The sequence below is a fragment of the Trachurus japonicus genome, chromosome 2 (genome assembly GCF_045865225.1).
Source record: "Trachurus japonicus isolate A0001 chromosome 2, Traja_1.0".
Lineage (NCBI taxonomy): Eukaryota > Metazoa > Chordata > Actinopteri > Carangiformes > Carangidae > Trachurus > Trachurus japonicus.
Window position 1 is genome coordinate 3,372,639 of NC_140908.1, and position 22,175 is coordinate 3,394,813.

Sequence of the window (22,175 nt, forward strand, 5' to 3'; positions counted from 1 at the left end):
TCCACAGACACACACACATCTCATGGAAACTGTTGCCACGAGCGACGCTGGAGTCTGCAGAACAATTTAGCTCCAGACGTCGCAACAAAAAACAAACAACAAACTCTACAGAACCGAGCGTCGGTCCGGTTCCGGTTTTTCCGGACCTCGGCTTGTCTCTGTCCTTTCAGCTGCACCACACTCTGGGGACCAAACCTGTTGATGTTGATGTTTTTGTTCTTGTTCTTGTTGTTGTTGAATGACAATGAAAGGTTCTGCTGAAGAGAATCGAATCAAATCCAATCGGGTTCACTGATAAAGCGCCAAAATCTGCACAACGTCACATCCAGGAGGAGGAAGGGGAGGAAGGGGAGGAAGGGGAGGAAGGGGAGGGGCTGCAGGTGTGTTCGACGTCGAGCTCTCGGGATGTTTCACGTCTGCGATTGTTGATCATATCCCATAATTCCACGCCCCAGAATGTTAATCCACATCTGTCTGAACCCCGACACGTTACGTAACGATGTCTGGACACGAAGGAAGAGAAACGAAGACGTAATAAAACTAAAAATCTCAAAATCTTACCAAGAATATTTGAGCATATTTTCACTTGAAATAAGTAGAAAAATCTGACAGTGGATCAAGTTTTTCTTTCTTATTACAAGCACAAAAAAAAATTGTTTTCACTGGCAGATTTTTCTACTTATTTCAAGTAAAAATTAGTTTGAAACAAATGAAAATGATCTAAAAACAAGTTCATTTTTAGGTGATGATTCTTATTGTAAGTGAAAAGAGTATAGTTTTGACTAGAAATGAGACATTTTGAGAAGAAATAAGACAAATATTCTTGGGAAGATTTTGAGTTTTGTAGTGCATTAACTCATGAGTAAATAATAGAGTCTATAAACAGGAATAAATAACTGGATTTTACACAGGATCTTCTAAGAAACAAACAAAATAATTTTAAGCACTAATAGGAAATGCAGAAACAGAATCAGGTTAGTTTTCCTATTTATAAAAGGACTTTTCATTCTGTAATTGATTCATCAGTTAATAGAAATGTGTCTAAATGACTTTTTCTAAATCTATTTTTACCTCTAAAGTGTTTTTAATTCCTGTAAAAACGTTGTGTTTCCTCTGAAGTCCTCGCTCCTCCTCCGCAAGCTCCGCCCTCAGGAAGTCAGAAGCTGTGAATTTGTGAAAGGATTCGTGTTTGTCGTCCACGTGCCAATCATCACGTTCATCTCAGACCTCCAGGCGTTTCATCCAGAGAGCCTGATACAGTATATTTTTCTACAGTGGGTGGCTGTCGTCCCGTTATTACACACGCTGTTTTGTTTTTACAGCTTTAGAAGCTCCTCCTCCTCCTCTACCTGGATGCTTCAGGTGTTGATGATGAAGGAGCATCGTGTGTCAGGTCCTAACTGGAAGCCTCCACATCTGCAGCATCTGTAACACGACGGATGATGGTTCTGATCCACTGGACACTGTGTCACTGTGTTTGTCGTTGCCGCTGCAGGTCGACGTCGTGCTGTAAATCTTTGTGCCTTCATGTGCCTTGTTTTTCACAGAGCCGTGTTTGTTTGTTCGTTTGTTCGTTTATTCGCTTGATCCTCTGTTGTGTTGAAAATTCAGCTGCCGTCACCAACACACACACACACACACACACACACACACACACCTGGAAACTTTTCCATCTGAGGACAATGGTGGACCTGCAGTATATGCACATTGTGTTGAGTGTTAGATACATTTTCACCTTTTTATTGTGACACAAGCGACGATAATAATAACTCTTAAATGCAATAAAGAGTGAAAAGGAAGTTTGTCATTTGTCATTAATCTGAACATATGGTGGCCTGTTAGGGCCACTGTAGGTAAAATGGGAATAAAGAAGCTGGAAAAGAGGTGGGGTGAATTTATGCGTATATTCAAAAACATAAAATAATTAGAATTTGTCATTTCGGCCTTCAATTTCAAATGGACAATACAGCAAATTTTGTTGTGTGATGATGTGTGTATGTGTGTGTGTGTGTGTGTGTGTGTGAGAGAGAGAGACCCTGTGACTTAAATTAGCTTCACTCTGCTGATATAAATAGTGGATTGTCAGCTGACTGCAGATAAACACACTGACTGAGCTCAGAGGAAACTGGACCACAGCTAGCTGCTTAGCTTAGCATGCTAGCTTCAGTCACATGAGAGATGATCACTTCCTGTTTGCACGTTAGAGCTCAATCTAAGTTCTGCTACATTGTTGTGTAGCTATGATTAGTATTAACAGGCTGTTAGGGAGTTGTTGTTTTGAAATCAAAAATTCAAGCTGGCCTGTAGCTAGCTGGTTAGCATTGCTCACTATCGGAAAGGTCACATAAATAGAAGCAAAACAAAGACTCCACTCTCCACCTCTATTTCTCTTTGATGCTGATATTAGCTATAATAACCAAAATGGACTCAGAGCTCCTTTAAACTTTAAATCACAAAACTCTGTGACCAGGACACAGTTTACGGGGAAAAAAAGAAGACTTTTATTTTAATGTATTGATCAATATTATGATATTAAAAGTAAAATGGAAAAAAATAAGACAAAAAAAGTAATAAAAGAAAAGAAAATAACAGTGGAAAGTGAACAGAGCTGTTTGTTTAAACTACTTTTATTTGAGTAAAAGTACTCGATTACTTGCAGCTCTGGTGTCGGGTGTCAGGGCGTCCACACAGGCCTGGTGGGGGGTGAGGAGGGGGTGAGGAGGGGGTGAGTGACTCTCTAACTTTAGGAGCCTGTGTCAGTTCGGCTGCCGTCAGACCTCAGAGCAGACGACCTCGTCCAGCCTGAACCGAGGTAAGAAATCACACACACACACACACATAGGTGAGGTGTTTTATACAAAACTGAGAACCACAAGGGTCACTGTGTGTGTGTGTGTGTGTGTGTGTGTGTGTGAGAGGTTTCACACTCCTGATTAGTGTTGTTGTTCTGTTGTTTAAGGCCTGAAGCTGTTTGAGCTGCTGCTCTCAGGCCTGACGGGCTCTGAGGCAGCTGTCACCGCTAAATATAGACCCACTGCAAGGCCTCATATCACACACACACACACACACACACATGCACATGCACTTTCTGTACACTGATTTAAATCAATGCCAGTTTGAAAACCTTTTTGTAATTCACACATGAGCACAGATCGGCTACGACAGGTGGTTGTGTCTTGTTATTTGTGCGAAAACAACTGGTTAAATTATTATTAATAATAATAATAATACATTTTATTTATAAAGCACTTTTCAAGAACTCTGTTATTATGAGTCATCTTTGTCATTGTTTACGTCATTTTTATATTCAAATATCCTGCTGAGATTCAAACTACAGGTCAAAGTAACACAACGTGTGTTAATCTCACGTCAATATTAATAATAATAGTGTGAAATCTCTGACGCAGGGAACCAGTCTCATCAGTGGGAAGTATCTTGGTTGCCATGGCGTCGCCCGGTGAGAACGGGGAGCACAGGGATCAGACGGTTCCCGATGGCAACAAGGAGGAAGTGGCGGCGGAAGAAGAGCAGCAGGAGGCGGAGGAGGAGGAGAGGAGCATCAGAGGAGTCCAGTCTCATTACCTCCGCTGCCCCTCCCCCAGGTAGGAGAGACTCCTCCCACCTGGTTCTTCTTCATCATCATCATCATCAATGATCATCATCATCTCTTCTTCTTCTCTCTGTCAGTTTCTCCATGGTGTCTGAGTCCAGGTTCTCCACCATCTCAGGCTCTGACGCCGCGAGCATCTTCATGGAGCCCATCCACCTGTCGTCGGCCATCGCTGCCAAGAAGATCATCAACGAGGGTGAACAAACATTATTAATCAATAAAACTCAAAACAAAAGCATCCACAACAGGGCTCCAGACTGCTCCTAAATGGGTGCAATTTGAGAGCATGCAAGTAAAATCTTATGTGCAACCAGTTAATTTGCTGTTTTTTTTTAGTACTGGTGAAAGTGGCAAATAATCTGGTATCTGTCATTTAAGGTGTCACGCCAATGAAAACGAAATATAAATATTTGCTTTGCAAGTTGATTTACGGTGTGCGGCCCTAAATTTTCTGTGTGCATTCCTAAACATTAAAGCTGCACAACAGTAAAACCAAATATATAGATTAAATATTCAGTTTTTGGAGGATCTGTCCCAAATTTCCAGTGATGTTATTGATCATTATGATGTCAGACGGAGACAAATTTGTCTTCTTCTTTTACCGTTAAAGTAAAACGGTGAAAATTCCTGCAGTGTGACTTTAATCTGCTCATGTATTCAGCTCTGAGAAGCCTCACTCTGCTCCTCACTCCTCATATAAATGCAGCAATTGGAGAAATGACTCCTACGTCCACATGTAACCATGGAGTGTAATTTGGTCAAACGCTCTTCAATTAGAGTGAAGCCGTGTCTCATTGTTTCGGCTCGTTATGAGGCCCCAGAGTTTCTCTCCTCGGAGAAACGCTGATTGACTAAATCAGCGTGGACGACACGTCGAGACGGCGGCTCCTGCTTCACACGTCTCCTCTGTCCTTTCCTTACATTAGCAGCAGCTTAATACACGATGCATGTTTCATCTAAGGAGGGAGACGATGAATACGGCAGCGTCTGTGTTTATGAGCTGCTGGTATGCACAGAGATCAAACACACACACACACACACATGTTCTGAACAGACTGTACCTGGGAAATGAAAAAAACCCTCTGACATGCACTGGTTATGAATTTCTGAGGAGTTTGTCAGACATCGACTGTGACGGCCTTTAAACCAGGACAAGATCGATGTCAACGTTGTAACACAAACAGTGATTCACCTACTGTGGGTTCACACACACAGAAAACCATCCAGCTGCTGTTTAATAAGAAGAGAAAAACATTTCAAGGTTGAATTTAAACCTTCGCTTCTTTGTCAACAGGTAGAAAAATCTATCTATCTATCTATCTATCTATCTATCTATCTATCTATCTATCTATCTATCTATCTATCTATCTATCTATCTATCTATCTATCTATCTATCTATCTATCTATCTATCTATCTATCTATCTATCTATCTATCTATCTTGTTGCCTGTGGCTAGGGGGAAAAGTACGACCATTTCTATGGTAACCATGGAGGTAGATGATGCTGAGGACATATTTAAAGGAATAATAATAGTTATTATGGGTAGAGTTAAGAAGGCCTCATGCTTTCTTTATTCTGTACAGTCCATCAATTTCTTTCATCAACTCTGCAGGAAGTTACTGTATTATCTCATAGCGTGGTGAATGTGCAGGTCACAACTTGTCCACCAGAGCGTTGTGGAGTTGTTGGATTGCGTATTTGATGAGTTTGATGAGGGAAACCGAGAAATCCCATGAGCCTCCGTAGTGTAGCTCTGACCAGCTCACGGCTCTGCTCCGCCGTTCAAAAAATAGCTTGCACCGACAATTAAAGGTAACAAACCTACTGCTATGACTATAGGGATTATGGCAATGGGCCAATTTACCAAAATGTATGAACTATCCCTTTAACAGGGGTTTAACACCATGTCTGTGTCTCCTCAGAGCTGCCACCTCGAAGCGTGCGTGCCGAGTCCATCCCAGAGTCCATGCTGGAGACGGCGGAGCAGCTGATGGTGGAAGACCTCTACAACCGGGTCAGGGACATGATCGACGACCGCAGCCCCTACAACACCCCCTGTGTGCTGGACATCCAGAGGGCCATGGTGCAGGACCGGCTGGAGGCGCCCGTCAACCCGGTGGACGAGGTGTGGCCCAACATCTTCATCGCGGAGAAGTGAGTCTCTCCACCTGGAAGCCGTGTCTCAGAAATCCAACCGACCTTTCAAGGAAATCTCACTCACAGCGTTTCTTCCATCTGTTATAGTCTTTTATCCAGTCTTCATCCAGTCTTTTATCTTTTATACAGTTCTTATCATGCACTTACACTGTGATTTTATTCTATAGCTCCACTTCCACATTTATACGTGCTCTTACACTGCACACTAGGTTGGCTTTGTAGTGTAGTGCACCGTACTGCCTCATTTGTGTTTATTTATTTATTTTATTTTATTTTATGTTATTGTCCCGTTACATATGTACTGGTCTGTGTTTTAACTGTTTTAACTGTCTGGATGAGCGAGAGACACCTGAATTTCCCTACTGGGATTAATAAAGTATCTATCTATCTATCTATCTATCTATCTATCTATCTATCTATCTATCTATCTATCTATCTATCTATCTATCTATCTATCTATCTATCTATCTATCTATCTATCTATCTATCTATCTATCTATCTATCTATCTATCTTGTTGCCTGTGGCTAGGGGGGAAAGTACGACCATTTCTATGGTAACCATGGAGGTAGATGATGCTGGGGACATATTTACTGTAAAGAAGTAATAATAGTTATTATGGGTAGAGTTAAGAAGGCCTCATGCTTTCTTCTTTCTGTACAGTCCAGTGCTTTCTTCTTTCTGTACAGTCCATCAAGTTCTTTCATCAACTCCGCAGGAAGTTAAAATTATTGGTTTCAACATTTTGTCAAATTGGCCCATTGCCATAATCCCTATAGTCATAGCAGTAGGTTTGTTACCTTTAATTGTCGGTGCAAGCTATTTTTAGAACGGCGGAGCAGAGCCGCGAGCTGTATCGTAACGTTGTGTTATTATCTCATAGCATGGTGAATGTGCAGGTCACAACTTGTCCACCAGAGCGTTGTGGAGTTGTTGGATTGTGTATTTGATGAGTTTGATGAGGGAAACCAAGAAATCCCATGAGCCTATCTATCTCATCTTCCTCAGATCTGTCGCCGTCAACAAAGCTCGTCTGAAGCGAATGGGCATCACCCACATCCTGAACGCCGCCCATGGCACCGGCGTCTACACAGGCGAGTCCTTCTACACCGGCATGAACATCCAGTACATGGGCATCGAGGTGGACGACTTCCCCGAGGCCGACATCTCTGCGCACTTCAGATCCACCGCTGAGTTCCTGGACGAGGCCCTGCTGACCCACAGAGGTGAGCCGCCGGGGGGGTTGTGTGTTGTCTCAAGTCTCTTTCAACGTCTTCCAGCGACTTTTACTGTAATTCGATGTCCAAAGAGCCATTGTGCTCCTGAGCTGCAGAGTCAACAACATTCAGTTGTGTGTCCTTATCATGTTTTAAGGAGGAATCACATGGTTTCAGTTCATTAACTGTTTTAATGTCTCAAAAATAAAACAGAGAGTGGATTTGTTGTTGTCGTTGCTCTGTGATTCCTGGAGATTTTGTATTTATTTCATTATTAACTTAACATGGGGATGATGCACAATACTCCCATTTTACCAGATTTAGCCAAAAGCGCACTTTTTAACAGCCTGTCCCCGGGCGGAGGTCGACAGTGACGCAGTCAGAGATCACGAACAGCTAACCGGAAATGTCTCACCGATTTACACAGAATCCCAGTTTCTGAGAAGTGTTTCATGGAGCATACAGAGAAACTCCTCTGTTCCTGGCAGAGCCTCTCGTTACAGTCGCTGTGACTCTCTTATTCTTTGTAACTGCAGCTGATTCTGACGTCAGCAGCAACAGCAACTGTAGTCCTGGAGGCCAAAACTCTTTGAGCGTCAAATCTGCATTATATATATATTTTTGTTTTTAACACAGTTTTGCTTTTAATCCAATATTCAAAAACAAAGTGGACAAGATGGCTGATCCTTTGACTCAACGACGCCAATCATTCATGATGCAGCCATTAATCAGGTAGCTACATATAAATACCTAGGCAACACACTTACATGGCAGGTGTACATTGACAAGCTTTGTTCCCGACTGCAGCAAAGAATGTATTTCCTGAGAAGACGTGTGAACAACAAGATTATGTTTTTATTTTACCAGGCGATTTTTGAGAGCGTCATTCGATACAGCATGCAAGTTTGGTATGGCAATACCTCGGTACTGGCGAAGTCTAAACTTGCACGCCTGGCTCAAACCGCCATGAAAATCATAGGAAGGGAGGAGCAGAACTATCTTAAGTTGCTATATGAGAAATCACTGCTCAGAGAAGCACAAAAGATTTTTAACAACCCGACACACATCCTCAACCCAGAGTTTGATGTGCTGCAGGTCGAAGGCTCAGAGTCCCAAAAAGTAGACAGGAACTCATTTATCCCTTCCGCCATTAAGGCACTAAACAGTAATATGTAGCACTTTACTGCAGAACTGTAGATTTTACCTTTTTTGTATAGTTTTATTGTTTTAATATGCAAGCATTGTGATGTAGCACTCTAGTTTATTTATGTACTGTTGGTTTTATTCTATTGGTTTAGTTTTTCTCCGTATCGAACCACTGCGCACATAGCACTTTAACTTAAAAGCTGCCGGTTTGATCAGTTCTACGGATTTACTGATTTTAATGATTTATTTGTATAGAGTGGAAGCACCCTTCACTGTTTTGAATGTGTGCTAAATGTGTGAAAGTACTTTGTATGAATGTCTCGTATGTATTGTTTTGTGTATGCAGTGGCTCCGAGCCCAAAACAAATGTACAATCCAATCCAATCGTCATTTTCTCTCCTCACAGGAAAGGTTCTTGTGGTTTCTATGATGGGCTCCAGTCGCTCTGCGGTCCTGGTGGCGTCCTACCTGATGATTTTCCAGCACATGACCATCATGGAGGCCCTGACCTCCATGAGGAAGAAGCGTCCCATCAACCCCAACGAAGGCTTCCTGAAGCAGCTGCGAGAGTTCAACGAGAATCTGATGGAGGAGCGGGACGACGACGACGAGACGCTCAGCCAGTGCTCCGTGATCGACGCTCGCACCCGCGGCCGCATCTTCAACGGAGACGACGACGACGACGACGACGATACCGATAAAGAGGAAGAGCAGAGCATGATCGGGGTCAAGGCTCAGTCCATCACGATGGAGGAGGAAGAGGATGGTGAAAGCGTGATGAGCAGCGTCGCTTCGTCTGCGGCTGCCGCGGCGCTCAGGAGCGGGTTGATCGGAGCGCAGAACGGGCTGGACAACGCCGCCGGTCCCGAGGAGATCGTCCTTCCTGAGGAACAGGGCGACGAGGACGATGACGACGGAGTGGGCAGCATGATCCGCGAGTGGCAGCGGAGAAATGAGAAATATAAAGACGAGGACTGGTGGGAGGCCCAGCTCAACAGCGACGTCGACGAGGAGGAATCTCTAGCTGGAGGCCGATCGAAGAAGACGGCGGAAGGTGCGGACGGCGACGTGGAGAGCGTCACCAGCGAGGACGTACGAGCGGTGAAGGAGCGTCTGAAGCGCCGCAACAGACGTCCGCCGTCGGACGCAATGTCCACCTCCAGCTGCACCAGCTACTCCGATCTTTGGAAACAGCGGCTGAAGGAGATCGAGGACCAAGCCGCCGCTCGCTACCGCAAGAAAGAAGACGACGAAGGCAGCGAGAGCACCAGGACGGAGGGAGAAAAGAAGAATATCGACGTGGAGGTGGAGAGCATCCTCTCCGACACGAGCTCCATGTACAACTTCTGCCAGAAAAACAAGGAGAAGATGTCGCCTCTGGAGCGTTGGCGCGTCAAACGGATTCAGTTCGGCTGGAACAAGAAAGATCGAGAGGACGGAGAGAAAAGCTCGGTCGCGGACGGAGAGAAAGGTGACGGCGAGGGAGAAACAAAGACGCCGGCTTTCCAGGACGTCAACCTGACGGCGTACCAGTCGTGGAAGCTGAGGCAGCAGAAACGCCTCGGGGAGGAGAACACGGACGAGATTCTGGAGATGAGTCGCGGCGAGGACTCGGCCACGATCAAAAGGAGGCAGAGGCGCGAAGAGCTGCTAGAGCGCTCGAAGAAAACCTTAGAGGAGAGTCAGTCCATGTGCGGCTGGGAGAGCGAGAGCTGCGTCAGCGGAGGAACGATTCCACTCTCGACCTTCTGGGCCGGAGCCGGGGTCACGGGCCCGCCGAGCGTCGCCAACGATGACAACATGTCCATGCTGAGCGGCAGGTCGTCGGCCATATCCTCGGTTTCACAACCTCGTAGCGCGCGATCGGCGCAACACGCAGCTCCTATGAATCCCATGACTCCCGTTCCTCCCATCCTCCCGGTCCCGGCCGTCCCGGGCCCGGGAGGCGAGCCGATGGTCAATCTGGCCAGCATCCAGAACTGGATCGCTAACGTCGTCTCGGAGACGATCAAACAGAAGCAGACCGAGATGAGCCTGCCTCCGCCGTCACGGGCAGGATCAGAGTTCAGCTACGGCGGCGCTGCAGCGAGTCTGATCTCTGGAAGAGGAGCCGATGATGACAGAGCGTCCATGTTGAGTGGTGCGTCCTACTCCAGCGCTCTGTCCCAAGGTCGGGGCAGGGCAGCGTCCGTGCTCTCAGGCGGCGGTGGCTCGAGCAGCATCTCGGGTCTCAGTGGTAGAGGTTCAGCTCTGGGCTCCACTCTGGGCTCCAAGAAGAAGATCACCACCACCAGCGTCCCACTCTTCAGCCTCTTCCAAGACCAGGTCAACCTGGGCAAACTGGACGCCATGGACAAGGAGATGAAGTCCGATATGAGGGACAAGATGTCTACCTACGAAAAGAAGAAGATCTTGGAGGACAACAAGCGCAGCACTTTGTACAAGAAGAAGAAACCAAAGGAGGATGAAGATGAGGAGGAAGAAAGAAAGCAGAAAGAGGAGGAGTTTCTGGAGGAGACTAAGAAAAAGGAGAAACCCAAGAGGAGTTTCGGCCTCTCCGGGTGCCTGAACCTCAACCCAGCGCTGGAGAAAGACAAGAACACCAGCGTGGACGATTGGTTGGAGAGCGTCCGGCCTCCCCAGAGGAAAACCGCCTACGGAGCAGAGGCCGGTGCAGCAGAGGATCCCTACGACGACCTCGATGCCTCCGCTTCTGAGTTCGACTTCTCGAGCCGCCGGGCGTCCTACGCTGCCGACGAAGGAGAAGAGGAGGAGACGACGTACAGCTCTAGGTACCGATCAAGGTTACGTGAAGATCTATCCAGCGAAGAGGCGGATTATTCCTGCAACGGGTTCTCGCAGTCCCGAGCGGGAAGGTCGTACTCGGCTCACAGCGAGAGGGAGGAGGAGAGCTACGGCGACTTCTCCTCCAAGAGGAAGTACGGTCACCAATCGCGATACGAAAGCAGCGAGGCGACGGAGGCGAGGAGCGGGAGGAGGGTGCAGGCCGATGCCGAGGATGAGGAGGAGGACATTGCGACCTTCATCGCCCAGACCCGGCAGAGGATCAGAGCTCGAGCTGCTGCAGAGGCTGAAGACGACGAGGTTGTCGCCGCTTGGAGGGCACAGCTGGAAGCCAAGTCAAACAGCCGCAGTGAATGTTAGAAATGAATCCTGGTGGAGAGGAAACTCCAGTACACAATCTTCTGAATGTAAATGTCCCTTTTTTCAAATGGTGGACGAAGTATTTAGACTTGTAGGGAAGATAAAGCACCTTCACCTGTTATAGAGTTAATATTTCTTCTCATCAGTGTGCATAAGTTATTAGTTTCACCACTGTAGAATGTAATTGATTATAAATCACACTAAGTGCTCAATGTATTTTCATAACAGATGATGTAAAGCTCCTGAAAATAGAAAACCCAAGTTAGTACCCTATTTGTACTGTTCTGTTATTTTATTATTGCAATAAATATCATGATACATGACAAGGTTGGTGATTTGGATATTCATTTATCAGTTAGAGGAATGAAAGAAGAAGGAGAAATGATCTGGATATGGGAAGTGAAACATGTTGCAGTGTTGTTAATATATAGAAATAATATGCATATATCACATTTGTGCAGGAGGTGGAGGCTTTAACATGAGGGGCACTTCCCTGTGGCTCTTATGTTACAGCGCTCTCCAGTGGACAAAGTGAGTAAAGTCAAGGATGAGATATAATTATATTGTTTTGTTGGGGCTGGTTTGTGATTTGTTGATAATTAATGACTGATTTACCTCGTCACAGGTGTAATAATAATAATAATAATGATGATGGTGATGGTGATGGTGAGGAGGTGTCGACATAGCGGCAACACACGTGAGGCTGTTTCTCTTATTGCAGCTTATTGTGAAGCTTTACATACCACAGAGGGATAAACCACGTGGGAATGTTGATCTTCAAGCTGTTGTGTTGTATATGCATTTAAATCCAGAGTCACAGAAACAAGCTCCATATTTCTACCTGACCTATTCAAGTTTCTCTCACCACTGTTTTGTGGTGCATTTTGAAACATGAAGGTCGTTTTAAATAGAGATGATGCACAGTTGTTTGAGCTGATTTAATTGAACTTTTATTTTGAAATATAGAAGCAGTGTAAATGTGTTTCTATGCATTGGACCAATAATAATAATAGTAATGATTATTATAATGAGCAGTTTGTGAGCGTGGGAGGAGAAAATGAGGGATTAAAGGTCTGAGAGGTGACGTGTGCTGCATTAAGGAAATTCTCCTTTAGTTTTACTTCACTCTGAGCAGAAACCACAACAACAACAGTAGTTGTTCTGGTTCTGGTTCTGGTTCTGGTTCTGGTTCTGGTTCTGGTTCTGGTTCTGGTTCTGGTTCTGGTTCTGGTTCTGGCTGGTGATGGCGAGCTGGTGGACGGAGGCCGACGTGTTGGACAGTCTGGACCTGGAGGAGAACTCCATCATGTCTCGGGTGATTCAGGCCGTCGGTCTGTTTGGAGACTTCCTGTCGCTGGAGGACGCCATGGAAACGACGACGAGGTCAGAGGTCAAGAGACGCAGACGTCCAAGTGACCGGGAGGAAAACTGTGAAGATGAGGATGAGGATGTGATGGTGAAGGATGAAGGAGAGAAGGTGGAAAAGGGAGGAGAAGACCAAGAGTATGAAGACTGGAGAGAGGAAAAAGAGAAGGAACACAAGGATCTGCAAGGAAGAGGAGAAGAAAAGGTGGAGAAGGAAGAATGTGGTGATGATGGAGGTGAAGGAAAAGAAGAAGAAACTGCCAAGGATGAGTTGAGGGAGGAAAAAGTGAAAGAACACAAAGATCTGCAAGGAGGAGAAGAGTTTAAGGTGGCGGAGGAAGGAGAAAAGATGGATGATAAAAAAGAAGAAGAGATGGAGAAAATAGAGGAAGAAATGGAAGATAAAGAGATGAAAGGAAAAGGGGAAAAGATGGCGGAAAAAGAAAAGGAGATTGAGGAAAAAGAAGACGAGATTGAGGAAAAAGAAGAAAAGATGGAGGAAAAAGAAGGAGAGGTTGAGGAAAAGGAAGAAAAGATAAAGGAAAAAGAAATAAAAGAAAATGAGATGGAGGAAAAAGAAGAAAAGATTGAGAAAAATGAAGAAAGGATGGAGGAAAAAGACAAAGAGGTTGAGGGAAAAGAATTAAGAGTGGAGGAAATAGAAGAAGAGGTTGAAGAAAAAGAAGAAAAGATAAAGGAAAAAGAAGTAAAAGAAAATGAGATGGAGGAAAAAGAAGAAAACATTGAGGAAAAAGAAGAAAAGATGGAGGAAAAAGAAGAAAGGATGGAGGAAAAAGAAGAAAAGATTGAGGAAAAAGAAGAAAGGATGGAGGAAAAAGACGAAGAATTTGAGGAAAAAGAAGAAGAGATGGAGGAAACTGAAGAAGAGGTTGAGGAAAAAGAAGAAAGGATGGAGGAAAAAGACAAAGAAGTTGGGGAAAAAGAAGGAGAGATGGAGGAAATTGAAAAAGAGGTTGAAGAAAAAGAAGAAAGGATGGAAGAAAAAGAAAAAGAGGTTGAGGAAAAAGAAGAAAAGATAAAGGAAAAAGAAGTAAAAGAAAATGAGATGGTGGAAAAAGAAGAAAACATTGAGGAAAAAGAAGAAAATATGGAGGAAAAAGAAGAAAGGATGGAGGAAAAAGAAGAAAAGATTGAGGAAAAAGAAGAAAGGATGGAGGAAAAAGACGAAGAAGTTGAGGAAAAAGAAGAAGAGATGGAGGAAACTGAAGAAGAGGTTGAGGAAAAAGAAGAAAGGATGGAGGAAAAAGACAAAGAAGTTGAGGAAAAAGAAGGAGAGATGGAGGAAATTGAAAAAGAGGTTGAAGAAAAAGAAGAAAGGATGGAAGAAAAAGAAAAAGAGGTTGAGGAAAAAGAAGAAAAGATAAAGGAAAAAGAAGTAAAAGAAAATGAGATGGTGGAAAAAGAAGAAAACATTGAGGAAAAAGAAGAAAATATGGAGGAAAAAGAAGAAAGGACGGAGGAAAAAGAAGAAGAGGTTGAGGAAAAAGAAGAAAGGATGGAGGAAAAAGATGAAGAAGTTGAGGAAAAAGAAGAGATGGAGGAAATTGAAGAAGAGGTTGAAGAAAAAGAAGAAAAGACAGAGGAAATTGAAGTAAAACAAGATGAGATGAAGGAAAAAGAAGAAAAGATGGAGCAAAAAGAAGGTAAAGAAAATGAGACGGAGGAAAAAGAAGAAAAGATGGATGGAAAAGACAAAGAGGTGGAGGGAAATGAGGAAAAGATGGACAGAAAAGAAGAGATTGGTGAAAAGGAGGAAGCGATGATAGGGAAAGAGGAAAAGATGGAGAGAAAAGAGGACAAGACAGAGGTAAAAGAAGAAGAGACGGGTGAAGAGGGCAAGATGGAGGGACAAGAAGACGAGGTGGAAGAAAAGATGGTTGAAAAGGAAGAGATGGTGTTAAAAGAGGACAAGGTGGATGGAGAAGAAGAAAAGAGGGATGAACAAGAGGTGGAGATGGAGGAAAAAGAAAACAAGATGAAGGGAGAAGATGAAGCTCGGTCCGATGAAGAGTGGAGCTCAGTCTCTGGCAGGAACCACAGAGAGGACGGTTGTCCCACGTCGCTTAGCAACAACAACGAGGAGGAGGAGGAGGAGGAGGAGGAAGAGAAGCCGAGCAGCACAGACGCTCCAGCTCCGACTGTGACGGACACGAATCTCCACAGTGTCGACGACCAGCTACACCTGAGGATGGAGGAGGAGGCGGAGCCTGGAGGTGTCTCACCTGAGCCACATACAGGTAGTAGTTTGATTAAATAAGTCCAGAAGTAAAACTAATCTCTGAAGTCAAGTTTTTAATTTCACTATATCTGAAATGGATCATTTTCTTTACTTTTTAAAATAAAAGCACTGTGTTATTTGTGTAAAAAAGAAGGAAAAACTGCAGCAAATGTGCAAAAATGATAGTTTCCCCAAATTAATGAAGTAATAAAAGTAAAAGAGCTTTAACATTTGCATAATGTCAGTTTGCTGCTTTTCCCCTGCAGTGTTTGAAACTTTTAATTTGTTTTGCTTCTACATTTTTCACTCATTTAATCGTTTAAATGTTGAACTTGAAGTTGTCCCACTTTGCTGTGGAGCCTGCAGTGTAGACAGGTCGTTACATAACTGCTGCTGCAACACAATTACTCAAAGTGGAGATTCAGGTCAGAGAGTTAATTCATTCATCAAAATCTAATTAAAATTCCACACAGACACAAAACAACTGTTGGATGATTGAAAACCCCTTTATTACATTTGATATTTCCACTTCCAGAGAGAGGAGAGACACTGATGGACACAGAAGCTCAGTCGACGGCGACAGTGTCCAGAGTGGAAGACGACAAGGAGACCAGTCCACAGAACTTATCCGGGACAGAGAGCTCTGAGCTGGAGACAAAGGAGGACAACGGGGTCAAACAGTACGGAGGTGAAAACTCCCCTAACAAGAGTGAGGAGGAGGAGGAGGAGGAGGAGGCGAAGAAGAACGGCGGCCATCAGTCCTCCAAGTTCAAAACTGTGTCCTACAGGAGGATCCGCAAAGGAAACACCAAACAGAGAATTGATGAGTTTGAGGCCATGATGAACTCATGATCAATTATTATCAGAGGGTTTGATTTAATTGGCCCAAGTGGAAATTTAATTAAACTTTATAAGACATATAGATGATAAATAGGCCTGTTGAAGAAACGACTTTTATAAATTAATGCATCTGTAAAGTGATAAAAATAAAATAAACTCCAGTAGAAACAGTGACCTGTAAACTTCACTGTAGAGTTGTTGTTGTTATGAATGAAAGCCGGAAACAGACTCTGGGGCTCAACTGTCACGTTACTTTGGCGACATCTAGTGGTCGCAAATCCTGAACTGCAACACGTTGGCTGTATTAACGCGAGCTTGTTTTTAAGCTGTAAATACAGAAAAAGTGACAAACCTGCATGTGTCTGACATCACCATAAACAACAATAAATGAAATATGTTAAAACCAAACGGTTACGTGTCATCTTATTGTTAAAATTTGCTCCTCCTCTTCCTATTTCTGACTCATAACAGGAAGTAGTTTAATCTGCAGGGCTCGAGTGAAGACGTCCTTCTGCTGCTGTTTGGACTGAGATAAGCCTGCGGAGTAAGTTTAGTTCGTTTGTTAACTTTAACTTTTATGACGTAGGCTATTTCAGTCTGTGTGTAGTGTTAATAGAGGAGCATTTCAAATAGCTTTGTTTGTCCAATCAGCAACAAGTTACAACGATCTGGGTTAGGATCACAACACACACACTGCCCGACTCTCCCTGTGCTTAAAGGGATAGTAGCATTTTTTTTAAAAGTGGGGTTGTATGATCTACAAACAGAGGTGGGTAGAGTAGCCAAAAATGGTACTCAAGTAAGAGTATAGTTACTTTAGAATAATGTTGCTCAAGTAAAAGTAAAAAGTAGCCATTCAAACATTTACTTGAGTAAGAGTATAAAGTACTTGGTGAAAAAGCTACTCAAGTACTGAGTAACTGCTGAGTAACTTCAGATTTGTTCGTTTAATGATCAGCGCGTAAATGTAACATTAGGCCTAATCAAATACACAGAAATATAATAGCAAAAATACAAAGTAACATAAATGAAGACAAATTCAGCCACAATAACTTACATAAGCCTATCTATGAAATATCTATGTACTGTCCTTAAGCTCTTTGTATGGGTGTGGTGTCTGTGTGTCTATCTGTGACTGTGTGTGTGTGTGTGTGTGTGTGTGTGTGGGGGGGGGGGGGTCCTATGATTGGTTTCTAGTAGGGGTGTAACGGTATATGTATTCGTCCCGTGCCGTCACGGTACGGGGGTCACGGTTCGGTGCACACAGTCACACGACGAATACGTCTGAATGAATATTAAAAAAAAAAAAAAAAAAAAAAGTCGAGTCCTCACTCGACTCCAGGTGGCGGTAATGAGCCTCGAAGCTGCCTGCAGCCGTCATAGCAGACGAAGAAGAGAAGTGATGAGAGAGTGAAGTTAGAGGAGGAGAGCTGTCTGCTTCATTCATGTCACTGTGGCTTCTCAATCAAACAAACGGCGGCGGCGGCGGCTCGCGACCATAACACATCCATGCTCGCGACTGGTCCACCGGACAAAGTCCGTCGGCGATGTTTCACGGATGCGCGGTGAGTCGCTAGAAACGCATCAAACACGTAGCGCATGTTCAACCCGATATGTCAATCACTGGTGCAAGTAAAAAGACAAGTTGTGTGCAACAACTTATCCCGATGATCCCGCAGCTTTTAAGCCTCTTGACGTGAACACAGACAGGTGAGGAGAAAAGGAGACCGCACACTATTATAATCAGACACATTTTGTCTGATGAAGGGCTGATGCCTGAAACGTGTGAGTGACATAGCTTTTAACTAGTGTGCGGTCTCCTGTTTCCTTACCTGTGTCTTTCTTGGTGGTCCAGCACCTAGTCTTCAGTTTTTTGGGGGATGTGCGTGTAGCTGCCTAATATGTTTTATGAACACAGGCAGGACCAGAAACATCACCAAAGTAACTGCTAGTCTAATTTAACTGTGTAAACCAACATTGATGTCAGTTTATTGTTTTGTTTTTTTAATAATATTTTTTTAATAATAATAATAATTTAATAATTCGAATAATAGTTGCCAGTTGTCAAGTGCACGTTTTTTTCCCTCTAGAATTAATGAATGGCATTATAACACTCCTAATGCACTTGTTTTATTTTGTATTCTTTTTTCTTTTAACTTTTATAACACAAGACAGATTTTAGTTTTACATTCAATTAGTGTCTGTTGTACCGAAACCGTACCGAACCGTGACCCCTGAACCGAGGTACGTACCGAACCGTGACTTTTGTGTACCGTTACACCCCTAGTTTCTAGTGAAACCAAAGTCACATGACCACACCCCCGAAACTGGAGGGGTGTTCATGTGACTAGGAGTCATATGTCTCCAGGTGTGCATGGGGTTTAAACTTCCTGGGGAGGAAGAAGAATAAGATGACCTGGATGACTGAGAACCTTCACGGACATTATCCACTATTTATTTTTATTTTTTTTACATTATCCACTATTATCCACGACGACATACCAGGGCTGACGTCATCCTAATCGTTTACTAGCCGCAGTTTCTCAAATTTGAGGCGGAGTGGCCGTCCTGTTTACCGCGGAGATTTTGTGTGCGGTCATGTGACTGCCTGGCTCTGTCTGATTGGTTACACGGAGGCAAACGTTGCGAGTGGCTACATCTGATTGGTGAAACGCAGTCATGTGACAGAGGCTCGGAAGTATCTCCATTAAAACATAAACAGACAGATCGCACATTGGATCAATAAGAAAAAGTAGCGAGAAGAAATGTACTCAAGTAAAAGTAACAAGTACGCTGCATTGAAACTACTCTTAGAAGTACAATTTATCCAAAAAGTTACTCAAGTAAATGTAACGGAGTAAATGTAGCGCGTTACTACCCACCTCTGTCTACAAATAGCCCCCAAGTACTTCAATTGCAGTAGAAGACTCTCTGCACTCCTCCCGTTAGCAACGCCAGCCCATAGCCCTGCCCAGAGATTTACAACATACAGTGTTGTGAACAGACCCAAAGAAACGGCCTATTTTCGTGGCCTAAAAGAGGTTTTACCTGAAAAAAAATACACAGTTCCATTGTTCGCTATAATATAATTTTTTCCAGCCCTTCAAAGTGCAGGAAAAACACAGTGAGTTGGTTAGGTCCAAATAAAAACTGTGTTTTTCCTGCACTTTGAAGGGCTGGAAAAAATTATATCATAGCGAACAATGGAACTGTGTATTTTTTTTCAGGTAAAACCTCTTTTAGGCCGCGAAAATAGGCCGTTTCTTTGGGTCTGTTCACAACACTGTATGTTGTAAATCTCTGGGCAGGGCTATGGGCTGGCGTTGCTAACGGGAGGTTTATGATCTGACTCGGTGTCAGTCAGTCACAGTGAAGTGAAATGATCTCTTCCAGTGGTGTAGTCTAGTCTTCCAGTGGTATACCTGCGTATGACATAGACTACACCACTGATCTCTTCCATCTTTCAGCAGTCGTCACACCCATGGAGGTGACACTGTGGTGTCTGAGGAGCGGAGTGAACACTGAGATATCGTCTGTCTGCTGTCGGCCATCGAAGCTGTGAGTAACACTGATGTTTGTCCTGTGTAAAGATGGAGGAAAGCTCATTTTTATCCTACCATTGTTAAATGTATTTATTAATCAGCCAGGGATGTGATGGCTCTAGATAGGGTCACACTTCACACCATGACGAATTGTTGTAATCTGGAACTTTCATTCTTGGTGGAAAAAGTGTCACTGAGCTTTAAAACCATTTGATTCTGTCAGGCAGCAAAGATGGAGCCGTCTGTGAAGGAGCAGCTTCTGCACATTTTGCAGAATTTGAGAAATAAAGAGCTGGACCGCTTCCAGTGGTACCTGCAGGATGATGACTTAATGGGCGGTTTCCCTGCCATCAAAAAGTGTCATGTGGAGGATGCAAGCAGAGAGAAGACGGTGGACTTGATGGTCGGCATGTACACTACTGAGGAAGTTCTGCAGGTGGCAAGGTTCATTCTGAAGAAGCTTGGAATTAATGAAGGTCTGTCGTGGAAAGTGCAGCCAGTTTGTAACCATTTCCACACAGAGGACAAAGTAAACAGGGTTGGTTGATTAAAGATTCCTTTTCCTCCAACAGGAAAATGGTCACAAGTTTGGCCTCAAGATCCGTCAGCCTCAGCAGCAGCAGCAGCAGCAGCAGGTAAAGTTCAGAACAGTACAAGACTCCAAATATATCTGTCTATGTTGAGACTAATTTCATCTGATCTGTTGTGACCAGACCTTTACCATGTTGTTCTATTATCTGTTGTTTGTACTTTCAGAAGCTCTTCACAAATGCCAGCCTAAACTGAAACACAACCTGAGGAAGAAGTTCAAGTGTGTGTTTGAGGGCATCGCTAAAGCAGGAAACCCAACCCTCCTGAACCAGATCTACACAGAGCTCTACATCACAGAGGGAGGGACTGGAGAGGTCAATGATGAACATGAGGTCAGAAAGATTGAAACAGCTTCAAAGAAACCAGATGGAGCTGAAACAACCATCAGACAAGAAGACATCTTTGAAGTCCCACCTGGAAGAGACGAAGCAGTCAGAACAGTGATGACGATGGGACTGGCTGGAATTGGTAAGACAGTCTTGATACAGAAGTTCACTCTGGACTGGGCTGAAGACAAAACCAACCAGGACATACACTTCACATTTCCCTTCACCTTCAGAGAGCTGAATGTGCTGAAGGAGAAAAAGTTCAGCTTGGTGGAACTTGTTCATCACTTCTTCTCTGAAACCAAAGAAGCAGGAATCTGCAGCTTTGATCAGTTCCAGGTGGTCTTCATCTTTGACGGTCTGGACGAGTGTCGACCTCCTCTGGACTTCCACTACACTGAGATCCTGACTGATGTGACAGAGTCCACCTCAGTGGACGTGCTGCTGATCAACCTCATCAGGGGGAAACTACTTCCCTCTGCTCGCCTCTGGATAACCACAAGACCTGCAGCGGCCAATCAGATCCCTCCTGAGTGTGTTGACATGGTGACAGAGGTCAGAGGGTTCACTGACCCACAGAAGGAGGAGTACTTCAAGAAGAGGTTCAGAGATGAGGAGCAGGCCAAGAAGATCATCTCCCACATCAAGACCTCACGAAGCCTCCACATCATGTGCCACATCCCAGTCTTCTGCTGGATCACTGCTACAGTTCTGGAGGAGCTGTTGAAGACCAGAGAGGGAGGAGAGCTGCCCAAGACCCTGACTGAGATGTACATCCACTTCCTGGTAGTTTATCTGAAACTGAAGAACATCAAGTACGATGGAAGAACTGGTACAGATCCACACTGGAGTCCAGAGAGCAGGAAGATGATTGAGACTCTTCGAGAGCTTGCTTTTGAGCAGCTGCAGAAAGGAAACCTGATCTTCTATGAATCAGACCTGACAGAGTGTGGCATCGATATCAGAGCAGCCTCAGTTTACTCAGGAGTGTTCACACAGATCTTTAAAGAGGAGAGCGGCCTGTACCAGGACAAGGTGTTCTGCTTTGTCCATCTGACTGTTCAGGAGTTTCTGGCTGCTCTTCATGTCCATCTGACCTTCATCAACTCTGGACTCAACCTGATGTCACAACAACAACCAACATCGCAAAGATTGACCATAAGAAAATGTAAAACAAGAGAAGGTACATTTCTAGACTTCTATCAGAGCGCTGTAGACACAGCCTTACAGAGTCCAAATGGACACCTGGACTTGGTTCTCCGCTTCCTCCTGGGTCTTTCCCTGAAGACCAATCAGAGTTTCCTACGAGGTCTGCTGACACAGACAGGAAGCTGCTCTGAAACAAATGAGGAAATAATCCAGTACATCAAGGGAAAGATCAAAGAGAAACTTTCGTCAGAGAAGGTCTTCAGTCTGTTTGAATGTCTGCATGAACTGAAGGATCCTTTTCTACAGGAGGAGATTCAACGGTACCTGGAATCAGAGAAAGAGAAAACAACGGAATCTCACTCTCATTAGTAAGTAACTGGGCAAAGAAAAAATAATTTGTATTGATGCTCATTCATTCTTTTCTGTGAGCAGCTTTAACATGTCAGAGAGAAGCTCTGCTGTCTTCAACTTCTAGTTCTCTAGTCTGAGAAACATGGACCTTACATGTGTCTTTTATGTTTCTGTCTAGTATGTTGGCCCGTGCATTACAGAGGTTAGGGGAAGAACTGGATGGCAACATTGAATTACACAGAATGATTGATGACCCCGCCCTTGAACCCCAACAGAAACGGATCATTCACTGGTAAGTTAAATCTTTGTGATGGAGAAATCTATACCAATCTAATCAGGTTTATAGCAGATTTAAAACAACTTGAGGTGACGAAAGAACTGTACAAAGTTTAGTTGAAGACAAGGTGAGTAAACTGACACAAACAGATAAAATGCAGGATAACAACAATAAGATACAAAGCAATATTAAAGAAGGT

General features: G+C 44.0%; 3 protein-coding genes across 3 annotated transcripts; all 3 read left to right on the forward strand.

Moving 5' to 3' along the window:
- The first annotated feature begins 2,716 nt into the window (after positions 1–2,716).
- styxl2 (serine/threonine/tyrosine interacting like 2) lies at positions 2,717–11,319 on the forward strand. The gene is made up of 6 exons (XM_085795646.1): positions 2,717–2,812; positions 3,408–3,602; positions 3,688–3,806; positions 5,535–5,766; positions 6,777–6,994; positions 8,538–11,319. The coding sequence occupies exons 2-6, from the start codon at positions 3,445–3,447 to the stop codon at positions 11,294–11,296; spliced, it is 3,486 nt and encodes a 1,161-aa protein (XP_085651772.1). The 5' UTR covers positions 2,717–2,812; positions 3,408–3,444; the 3' UTR covers positions 11,297–11,319.
- Positions 11,320–11,614: 295 nt separating this feature from the next.
- LOC146990588 (uncharacterized) lies at positions 11,615–15,967 on the forward strand. The gene is made up of 3 exons (XM_085804228.1): positions 11,615–13,914; positions 14,212–14,919; positions 15,436–15,967. Exons 1-3 carry the CDS (start codon positions 12,540–12,542, stop codon positions 15,750–15,752), a joined length of 2,400 nt encoding a protein of 799 aa, XP_085660354.1. The 5' UTR covers positions 11,615–12,539; the 3' UTR covers positions 15,753–15,967.
- A 3,133-nt stretch (positions 15,968–19,100) lies between these two features.
- Positions 19,101–22,175, forward strand: LOC146990589 (NLR family CARD domain-containing protein 3-like). Its single transcript, XM_085795784.1, has 5 exons — positions 19,101–19,302; positions 19,510–19,758; positions 19,855–19,917; positions 20,039–21,716; positions 21,878–22,175. The coding sequence occupies exons 2-5, from the start codon at positions 19,515–19,517 to the stop codon at positions 21,993–21,995; spliced, it is 2,103 nt and encodes a 700-aa protein (XP_085651910.1). The 5' UTR covers positions 19,101–19,302; positions 19,510–19,514; the 3' UTR covers positions 21,996–22,175.